This window comes from Haplochromis burtoni, unplaced genomic scaffold, assembly GCF_018398535.1.
Source record: "Haplochromis burtoni strain Fernald_Lab_line unplaced genomic scaffold, NCSU_Asbu1 Contig_34, whole genome shotgun sequence".
NCBI classification, from domain to species: Eukaryota; Metazoa; Chordata; class Actinopteri; order Cichliformes; family Cichlidae; genus Haplochromis; species Haplochromis burtoni.
In genome coordinates, this window is record NW_024582395.1 from 405,840 (window position 1) to 416,841 (window position 11,002).

The 11,002-nt window shown below is 41.1% G+C and overlaps 3 protein-coding genes and 1 long non-coding RNA gene across 4 annotated transcripts in view; 2 read left to right on the forward strand and 2 right to left on the reverse strand.

Moving 5' to 3' along the window:
• The window catches only part of ndufaf2 (NADH:ubiquinone oxidoreductase complex assembly factor 2), a gene marked incomplete in the record, with an annotated part of 14,891 nt that extends 12,716 nt beyond the window's left edge, over positions 1–2,175 (forward strand). The window contains 1 exon segment of the mRNA XM_042219488.1: positions 69–2,175.
• Positions 1–9,190, reverse strand: part of LOC121814301 — a 21,663-nt gene extending 12,473 nt beyond the window's left edge. Inside the window, exon 1 of the long non-coding RNA XR_006054257.1 lies at positions 8,915–9,190. This is a non-coding gene — a long non-coding RNA (uncharacterized LOC121814301). The remainder of the gene's footprint in view (positions 1–8,914) is intronic.
• smim15 (small integral membrane protein 15) lies at positions 2,280–2,972 on the reverse strand. The gene has a single exon (XM_005918965.3). It carries the CDS (start codon positions 2,943–2,945, stop codon positions 2,721–2,723), a length of 225 nt encoding a protein of 74 aa, XP_005919027.1. The 5' UTR covers positions 2,946–2,972; the 3' UTR covers positions 2,280–2,720.
• A 153-nt stretch (positions 9,191–9,343) lies between the features above and the next one.
• LOC102290473 (zinc finger SWIM domain-containing protein 6) overlaps positions 9,344–11,002 on the forward strand; it is a 48,891-nt gene continuing 47,232 nt past the window's right edge. Inside the window, exon 1 of the mRNA XM_005918963.3 lies at positions 9,344–9,881. Coding sequence (XP_005919025.1) covers positions 9,449–9,881 — 433 coding nt within the window. The 5' untranslated portion in view covers positions 9,344–9,448. The remainder of the gene's footprint in view (positions 9,882–11,002) is intronic.

Consider the following 11,002-nt stretch of genomic DNA (forward strand, 5'->3'; position numbering starts at 1 on the left):
ACACACACACACACACACACACACACACACACACACACACATGAGAGTATCCATCACTTATCTTGAAGTTGAATTAAACTAAGTTCATGCTGGTGAAAGACTGAATGATAAAAAACTAAACAAAATGAATAAATTGCACTGAGGACAAATACAAACATCTTTCAGGGAAAGTGAAATAAGTATAATTATTAAATGTGGTTACATTAAATGAACTGTTGTCTCTTTGTTACAGAATATTGATTTGAAGATCACAAATAATAATAATAATAATGTTGCAGCTTATGGATTTAAAGACATTCTTCTCTCACTTATGTTGACAGTATATGTTGGGCAGACACGGTTCTGTGTAAAGTCTTGAGCTACTCCTGATTTCTTTATTTTGCTGGGAAACTGGGAAATAGATGCAGCTATTTATCTGAAATGTGCAAACCTATAAAAATACAGTAAACTTGGCAAAAAAGTCGATATTTGGTATTCCTGCCTTTATTCTTCAGAACAGCCTGAACTCTTTTAGGCAGGTTTTCCTTGTAATTTCTACAGGAATACTTCTTGAAGGACATTTAAAGCTCTTCTTTGGATGTTGGCTGCTTTTTGCTCTGTTTTCTGTCCCGATGATCCCACCCTGCTTCAGTAATATTGAGGTTTGGGCTCTGGGGAGACCAATCCATGACTGATAGTGTTCCATTGTGTGTTTTTTCTATGCACGTATATTTTTTACTGCATTTGAAATGCATTTGGGATGATTTTCATGCTGAACAACGGTATTGCATGGAGGATCATAATCTGATGTTCGTAATTCCATCAGTTTTATTAAGATCTCCAACATCAGTGGTTGAAACGCAGCTCCAAACCATGACAGAGCCTGTGCTGTGTTTTGCAGATGGCTGTAGATGTTCACTGTTGTATCTCTCTCCTGACCTCCTCTGTACAATGCTCATGACGATTTAACCCAAAAATGTCAAATTTGCATTCATCACTGAATTTTCAGTCTAGTTCTTGTAGAATAACTCAGCCTTTTCTTCCTGTTTCTCTTTAAGCATAGATTCCTCACAGCCACCCTTCCACTGAGACCATTTATGATGAGACTTTTGCATCTGTGTCAGATCTTTGCTGCATTTTTTTCCCCCATTTCTTAAGGACATAACTTTCAGATACCAATCATCTTCGATAGATAGTTTTGTTTAAGGCTGTCACTTCTTCTTTTGTCCAGATTCTTTAAGGGCAAACTGCTCAGCATGCCAAAATATTCCTATTTGTCACCATGTTGTTGCAAAAATACAATTTTACACCTCTACAAACCATGTTGTCTTTGGCAGTTTTCATAGATTCTACTACAGAAATGGTAATGATGTATTTTTGTGACAGGCTGCTAGTAATAAAGTGCATAGAGGTACAATTTGAAATTGTTTTTTTTTCTTTGTTATGTGTAGACACAACAGTGGTTCATCCCTAAAGTTATAGGAGTCTTTTAATGCTTGGATGATTCATTGTAAAGTTAGTGGTTAGTGGCTTACCAAATTTTTTAAAAATCCTCTGAAATGGTCAAAGATATACTTTTGCTCTTTTTATTGGATACTAAGTAGAGATGGACAGGAAATTGGGGAGAGAGAGAGGGGAAGACTGTTAGCTTAAAACAGTCTTCCTTCTCATGTCTGTCATTCTAAAAGCAGTCATGAGACATCAGTTCTCTGAACGCAGGGAAGTAAAACTAAGAAACAGAAAACAGTTACACTAAACTGCTTTGACTGCCTCTTTATAGGCTCACGAGTACTCAAAGCCAGTCGCCATCCATAAAAATACCAACCCCTGTGGACTTTTGAATGTTTTATTTTACAACACTGAATCAAAGCGAAGGTTCACTTTCTACTTATAAACAAAAATAAAAAATATCTAATAAAATGAGCAAAGGTCTGCATCCAAATTAAAAGCATACAGTACATGAAACACGAGTTGTTTAATATGTAATCCTGGTTTACTATTTTTAAATTGATATTTAATAAAGGCACACCTGTTAAATATTACTTTTCACCTTCCTGTACCGCAGATCATGCTGATTTGTTTGATGCTTTTATATTTTAGAACTCCATAATCAACAATAAGACCTTGCACATACAGGAGTATTACCCTTAAATGCACTTGCTGTCACCTTACTGAACATTGCGAGCCTACTTTTTTGAATTTGTGGTAGTGTATTTTATTACCAGCCCTCTGATTCAGTGTTTATGGGTAAATAAGTACACAGCATAATATAATATTAAATCCAAAAAAAGGAAGCTTTCTTACCAACCATGAAAATTTTATTGATCATAAAGTAATCATTTGGATAGCTTGCAAGTTATCAAGCTTAAAAAGTTCCATTATTCTCATTATGTCATCATTTCAGCAAAACGGGGATGCCAACAATGGAATGCAAGGTGTTGCAACAGCTGCACGATATAACAGCAGGTCACTGTATAAAAACGTTATACAGATGACTACTGTGCTGTTGCTGACCAAAGTCCCACTGAGACAAGCTTCCTCAGGGCAGTACTGTCCATCAGCACTGTTAAGTCTGTGGGGCCAGCGTCCCTCCTCCTACCCTGGACATGAGGCATAGTGGCCCTGTGCTGAGAGTAGGTCTGGGAGAAGGAAGGGCACCGTGTCATTGTTTAGAAAAGGAGGCCTGCGAGCGTGATGGTTTGCTCGTCCTTTGCAATGCCCCTATCCTAGCCCTCGCCAGCTCAGTCTTTCTTGGTCCTCTTGGCTTTGGCTATGTTTTCCTGACGTTTCTGCTTCTTCTTCTGTTCGCGGTCACGTGCCTCGATCATCTTGGCCAGCTTCCAGGACAGCAGAGCGCTGGCAATGAAGAGAGGGGTGAGAGCCAGTATGATAGTTGTGAGAAAACCATAGGGGTCTTTGGCAGCCCACTCCACCACATACTCTGCCCATGCTTGCACGTCGATCATCCTGTTCAGGAACGATGAGGCTCAGACCTGAGAAAGATGGCCACGAGAGAAAGCTGTGAATATGTGCGACATGTCATACTCAAAACATATGTGTATATTCAAATATTACAAAAGGGGGAGTATGCTTTATGGACAACTTTCAGAATGCACTTAAAGGAAAGTTAAATATAAAGTTGTTTATAGGTTATAGTCTTAGTTGCTCTTTTATATCATCCTATATCTTTGGTTTGTAAACTGTTGGTTCCCCAAAGAGTAACTTGGCAGCATTACAATCAACTCTCAAATCAACACAGATATCATTTCATTTTTCTGAAAGGTAAGATTAACCAATTGTTGTATTAACTAGTAAATACACTGATCAAGGATACCATTATGACCACTAGCAGGTAAAGTGAATAAAACTGATTACATCTTCATCATGGCACGTGTTGTTGGTCGTGATACATTAGGGAATAAATGAACATCGTCTCCTCGTGGTCGATGTGTTAGTAGCAGGTAAAATGGGCGGGTGTTAGGATTTGAGCGAGTTCTTTTTCCAAGGGCCAAACTGTGACAGCTAGACGACCGGGTCAGTTCATCTCCAAAACTGCAGCTCTTGTGAGGAGTTCCTGGTCTGCATTGGTCAGTATCTATCAAAAGTGGTTCAAGGAAGGAACGGTGGTGAACCAGTGGTCGGGAATGTTCTGCTGGGAAACATTGGGTGGATGTTACTTTGGCACCTACCTAAGCATTGTTGCAGACCATGCACACTATTTCATGGTAATGTTATTCTCTGACAGCTGTGGCCTCTTTCAGCAGGATAATGAAAGAGGGATTAATAAAGTTCTATCTAATCTAATGTGCAGTGCCACAAAGCAAAAATGCTGCTTGAAAAATGTAATGAGGAGCACACCAACGAATTTGAGGTGTTGACTTGGCCTGTGGATTCTCCAGATCTCAGTCCAATCGACCATCTGTTGGATGTGCTGGACAAACAAGTCCAATCCATGCCCCACCTCGCAATTTACGGGACCTAAAAGATCTGTTGTTAACATCTTAATGCCAGATACCACAGCACAGGGGTCTCAACAGGTCAGGACTGTTTTGGCAACAAAAGGGTGCTCAACACAATATTAGGTGGTCATAATGTTATGTCTGATCAGTGTATATCACCTAACAATGTGAGGTACTTTTTAAAATTGTAGCAAGAAAAAAAAATCTAGAACTGAATAAATGGAGAGAAACCTGGGAGGTGTTCAAGCAGCAACTGCATTATAACACAAAAACATGTCTCACTCTCCTGTCATATACCAAACACAACCTCCCAGCATCCACCTGCAGGCTCCCAGAGGATGTGTACACACCACACATATTTGCAGGGAGTGATAAGTCTTACCGGATACGAAAGCAAGACATTAATGAGTTAAGTAAAGACATTTAAACAGAAATAAAGAGATCCAATGCTGGTGAGACAAATGCAAGTTCTAGAATTAAATATTTCTAACACACTGATAAGGAGGAAAGTCTAATTCTGTTACTTTAGCAATCCTAAGCTTGATATCAGATCAAACTGGAACCATACAGTCTCATGGACCATAAAGTCGCTGATCCTCACAAGCATGTCCGATCTTGGTGGAAGAACACCTCACTTACACATTTGTTTAACATAATATTGCCAAAACATCTGAAAGATCCATCTGGACACTGTTGAACTGCTGTCCTCAGATGTTTAAGTACATTTAAAACAAGAACAAACATGTAGAAAAAAGCTCTTACCCAAAAGCTACAACAGCACTAAACACTGCTGAAACCGAACCTTGCAAGATAATTGTTTTGCATGTGTGATATGTGTGTTTTACCTTCTTTTTTATGATTACTTTTAGAAATTTCTGTGTGTATTTATGGACTTTTTTTTATATAAATAATTACAATGGGAATACTTTCAAGCCTTTTTTTCCCCAGACCTTTGCACTGCACCCGATTTCGTTGTACATGTGCAATGACAACATTATTATTAGTTTAACTGCGGTCCTTTTACCCAAACACAGTCACTAACTTTGTCCAAGTGCCATGAATAAGAGGACAACAGAGGCGCACTTCTTTCATTGTACACGGACCAGCTGGGCTGTAGTTAGCCCCAAAGGATCATTCAGAGCAAGGAAGTATAGCGAAGTCTTTTTTTTTTTATGTTTGATTACAGTTAAAAACGTCAAATGGACTTAGATGATCTGTTAGATAACTGAAGTTACCCCCAAAGACTTCCGTTCCCACAGTTTTCGTGTATCGTCCCTACGACAGTGAAAAGATTTAGGGCGCCATTCAACAGGAGTCATTTGTAAAGCGCTCCGACCAGCGGCACACAAGCAGCTAATGACCAACGACTAACTAACTAGCTAACCAACTAACCACAGTCTCTAGCTACAACCTTAAGACATCAAGTTATGCGAGCGATTTTAATGTGTATGCATATAGGAACAGATATGCATTTCTTAGACGCAGATGAAACATTTAGTTTCATTTCTACTGCCGCTAGCTAGCCCACCCGTGCATTAAGGCCTGACTTTTCGATACAAGAGCACTTACTCTCGGTTAAACAGTAAAACGACCGTCTAAATGAACGCAACAAACCGCCTAATTTATGTTTTCAAAACAGTTAGTCCTGATAAAACTCAGAGTGGCATAAAATACACCAACTTACCAAAAGGAACGGAGATTTGTGTTTGTATCCGCGATAAACTACCCAGCTCCTCCTTGTTCCGGGAAGTGGAACTGGTGTGGCAATGAGGCATTCAGGTGATATCGGCAAAATGTAAAAATAAGAAAAAAACATTGGTTTTTGTTTGTATTCATGAATTATTCTAAATGTGTAACACTTTCACTAATATTAGATGCCAAATATAAATAAATATCTAAATATAGATAAGATAAATACCCTTCTGTGTTGCATTTGCAGACCGTCAATACCAAAAATGCACCGGTATAACTTATGTAGAACAAGCCAAATCGTTCAAATATAATTCAGAACGTAATTGTAATTCCAGCTTAATATGTTTTTTTTTATCTTTACTTAAAAGGGTATGAAATTGTCTGAAATTTGTAATTTTTTCTGTTTCCCCGCTAGAAGTTTTCGAAATTACACTTAATCAGTATTATTTGAATGCACCATGAGTTCTCGCTTGTGGTTGGACATGACGAGATTCCTTGGTTATTGGGATATGTAGTCCTCTGTACCATCAAGCTATAGGAATGACTCTAAAATCTAAATATATTTAATACATTTATTTGCCAGTTGCTCTCAAGAAAATTAAGGAACATTTAGTTTAGATTACCTTATTTATACTCTAGTTGGAGGTTGCCTGTTATGTCCATCAGTATCAAATTGCTCAAAAGAAACACGGAAACGCAGCAGACTATGCAATAAAGACATATAGAACAATTTTTATATATTTATATATATATATATATATAAACTGAAAAATCGTCTGATTGTGTGTGGAGCTGTTCTGTCTGGAGAATAAAGCAAATGATAACTGTGTTAAAATAAAATAAAATAAAAAGGCTTCATTGGCCCTCTGAGAAAGATGACTAACATAACAAAGGAGGACCTGCTGGCTTTGTGAACTTCCTGTGGGGAAGTATTGAAACCAAATCAGGTTAGGCCACATCTGCTCCGTCCATACGGCATGGATCACTTTCAGAGCAGTTCAAAGGCCAGCCTTTTAGACTTACTCACAGAGCAATGAGAGGGGCAGCTGGGAACACATGCGGCAGGCAGACACATTGCAAACACACATTCTGGTATACCAGTGTAGTTTTGAGCCAACTTTTATAGACAATTTAGAAAAACATACCCCAACCTGGCAGCTTTTCTTTGTTACTTGCTTATAACAATTAACTTCTGTAGTGGCTCATCATACAGGAAAAACCAGGGGGCAACAGCAGCCACACCCTAACCCCTGATGAGTATTCTACCCCTATAAAATTGGGGGGCCCCTTTCATGACACACAGACATGGAACTAGCATTATCAACAGACAGGGTGGGGGCCAGTAAAAATGAGTGTACCACAGTTTGTGGTTAACTGGCTACACTAATCCATGTGTCATAAGTGTTTCAAGAAAGAAACACACTAGGTCTGGCTCTCCTATGAGAATTTTCTAGCATTTCTTTTCCTTTTTTTGTTTGCCAGAATGATAGACTGAAATACAGGAAAGAGTAAAAAGAAGATAACGTGATGGCTATGAGAACTTTAAAAAAAACACACAAAAGCCTAAAAGTTATACCTATAGCTATCTAGAACTACAGTTGTGGCCGGTGCTGTCTTGGTAATGTGAGGCTTTCAATGATTTCTTTGGACTGTACTTTTTTCCCCAGGGTGGAATAAAAAACAAGAACTGAGTGCATAAGTTTGAAATTATTTAGAATTGTTACTAATCCACACAGGGCCAAACCCCATAATGGATTAATGCCATTAACATTTTGTGAAATGCCCCTCAACGCCTTCCACAGATGTTTCTGGTAGCTGTTAACAAGCTTCTGGTATAATTCTTTATGGATATCTCACAACTCTTCTTGGAAGAATTTGTAGAGGCCATTCCAGAGTTTGATTTATCTACTCCAAAACCAGTTTTGATTTATTTGGGATCATTGTCCTGTTGGAACACCCAATTCTATGCAAGTTTTAACTGTCCAGCTGGTGATTTGAGGTGAATTTCAAGAATTTGGAAGTTGCACTCCTTAATTACTCTACTCCACTTTGTGCAATGTACTAGTGTCACCTTCAGCATCCCCAGAACATGATGCTACCACCACCATGCTTGGGAGAGTGAATAGGTTTGAAAGCTTCACCTTTACTCTGCCAAACCTACCTTTTGTAATTGTGGCCTAATTGCTCAATCTTTATTTATTCTGACCATCAAACTTTTCTTCGGAAGGTATCTTGCTTTTTCATGTAGGCAGCTGCAAATTTCAGTCTATAGATTTTGGAACAGGGAGTTCTTTCTTTGTCAGTGCATTCATGGTCCATGGTGATGTAAAACTGGCTTCACTTTGGGCAGTGATGCTGGTATTCCAGCAGTTTCCAGTTCATGGCAGGGTTGAGCCTCGGATGGTTCCTGGGTTGTTTCTGAACATCCTAACAAATTTCCTGCCATCTGAGGGTGGCGGTTTGGGTCTTTCCAGTCCTCGACAAAGTGTTGACATGTCTGAATAATTTGTGCTTATGTACAGTTGTTGGAATTGATGATCTTGGATCATCATTGGATTATCTGCAGTTGTTTAGAAATTCCCCTATGAGACCTTCCCAACTTGTTTAAATTAGATCTTCACTGAGGACCTTAGACTTTCCTATAGTTTTGAGTACTGCTGTGTCAAACAAATCCTTTTGATGCAGACAAAGAAAGTCAATAGGGCTTGGAATCGTCAAGTTAAAAGGCACTGTAGAACCTTCAGAACCACTTGTTAAAATATTGATGTGAGTGTATGAATATATTTGAACCTGTATGTTTACTTTGACCCTGTGTGGATTAGAGAAAACCCAAAACAAACTGAAACTTGAGCAAACAATTTTTGTCGTTTTGAAGTCTTCAAAGATTCATGCAGTGCAATCATTCCACCCTGGAAAAAAGAAAAGTTCAAAGAAATTGTTAAAAGCCCCAAATTACCACTACATCGGTGCCCAGGATAAAACTTCTACTTCGAACTAGAACTCTAAAAAACACTACCTTGATAGCATCATTGACCCGTATACCTGGTAGTATCTTAAGTTACCGCAACCAAACTTTTGGACTTATTTTCTCAGACTTTATGTATCCAAGCAACAATTATACTGATCTCCAAGTAAAAAATCAATAGAATAGCCCCTTAAAATAAATAATATAGGCAAAAAGCTTGTCTTTCATGAGTGCATATGATTACTTGTCAATTGGCTGCACCATATAAGAGCTGATGTGACTACAGAGGACAGGCATGTCCACCTTCATATGTTCTTACCCTCTGCGGCCTGACAGCTGAAACCACTTTTGGACTAAAAAGCCGCAAAAACAACGATCAAGTTGTTATTGAAGAAGCTGGAGCCCGGGGTGGTAGCTGAGGCTCCAAAGGAAAAAAAAAAAGTCAGTTTTCTTGCCCCCTTTTACCCCTGTGGGAAACTGCGAGGCCGCCCCTGGATTAAGTCCCCGCCTTTAAACTCAAATAAGAAGGAAACTTCAAAGGCCGTCGGCCGCCGGGGCTCCACCCTCGCGCTCCCGAAAAGCTTCACAAAGGATTTGCCGACGTTCGGGAATTCCGCCTCCAGTTCCTTTTATAGCGCCACTCGTGCGCTGGCAGCTCTCCAGGATCCCGCCCATCCGGTTACTTTGACAACACAAAGGACTTCACGGAACTCACAAGCTCCGCCCACTTTTCCAAATAAGGGCAGTCTCTCCATGTACGGCAAACAATCGGTGCGAGATTGCCCTTTTCTCTTCCTTATCCCGTTTATATGATCGGAGAGGAACTGCGCTTCAGGTTGGAAGCGGTGCGAACATGGCCGAGCGAGTCCAGCAGCCCCCAGCCAAGAGGCTCTGCTGCCGGCCCGGCTACAACCCGGCGTGCAGGCAGGGGCAGCGGGCTGGAGGTGTCCTGTGTGGCGGCGCGGGGTCCGCTCCGGGAGGGTCGGGAAATGGGAAAACGCACAACCCCGAGTCGTTGCTCGATATCGCGGCTCGCAGAGTCGCGGAGAAGTGGCCGTTCCAGAGGGTGGAGGAGCGGTTCGAAAGGATCCCGGAGCCCGTCCAGCGGAGGATCGTATATTGGTCTTTCCCGAGAAGCGAGAAGGAAATCTGTATGTATTCCTCTTTCAACGCTGGAGGAGAGGAAAGTGGAACTAGCGGGGACAATAATGACGAGACCCAGCTGCCTTTCCTACGGGGTGTCACTCTGTTGGAGGGTGGCTGGGTGGACAACGTATTGCAAGTCGGTGAGTGGACCATAGCGTTAGAGTAACGCAGGAAAACAGCATATAACCAACAAAACACCCAACTAGCACTGTTTGCCTTTTCCATTGGAGCCATGCCAGACTTTTAAAGGGCTCGTGTTTGCCTCCCTTAGTCTCGTCTATTATAAACAATGCAGGGTATTTCCACACCAGTCTACCCTATAGCTGTGTGTGAGAGCAGCCTATTTTCAGACAAGCCCGTAATAGTAGCCCACTTCTTCTTGTTTTTACCCACTGAGCTGCGCGCATTGAATGGCCCACAGCCATCCCAATTGGAAGCTTAGCACTTTGTTCCTATTTTTGTGTCTTTCTAGCTCTCCATGCCCCCACCGATGGGTACGCAGACAAAAGCCCCCTATATCTTTTCACCGCTGGCTAAATAGACGATATTTAGAAAGGGTGGGAGGGACGGTGATTTAAAGCCACAGTGCTTCTGTTTTGTTTGCCAAACACCTTTGTGAGACGGACTGAAGTCTTTCTTTCTGCCTTTCCAATATTCACTTAAAGCCCAAGCTAAATGCACGGGGTAATGACAAATATGTTTTTTCCCCTTGGCGGCATTATTTTTGGTAAAGCTCGGGATAATTAGAGGTGCTATAGGCTCAGCAACCCCCTGGCTGGCTGGCTGGCTGCCTTTGCCAGAGCCACAATATTTCACTGCAATCGTCAGTGCAATAGACTCAGCTGTCAATCCGACTCCCCACCCTTGGAAACGGTTCAGGATTCTAATCCCATTACCCTCCCCAGTTCATCTGAATCTTAATGCATTCTGCAAACAAGATTTTATGCATGATCTTCTTCCTCCTCCCTCCCTCCCTCTCCATCTCTCTCTCTTCCCCCTCCTTGTTCCCTCTTCCTCTCTCACTTCTTGGCTTACTATCCCTCCAAAGAATCTGTGTGGAGATGGCTTCAGCTCTTGTGGGCTCAGAGAATGTGCAGTGCACAATAGTAGCCATGGAGTAGGCAGACAGGAAGGCAGCTCTCCCTCCCTCTCTCTGGCCTGTTTACCAGATTCCCCAGCATTAGTCTCATTTATGGGCTCGGTCATTTGGGGCTTTAGGAAGCAAAGCACTCAGCTTAGGGTTAAATAAAAAGTGTGAGGC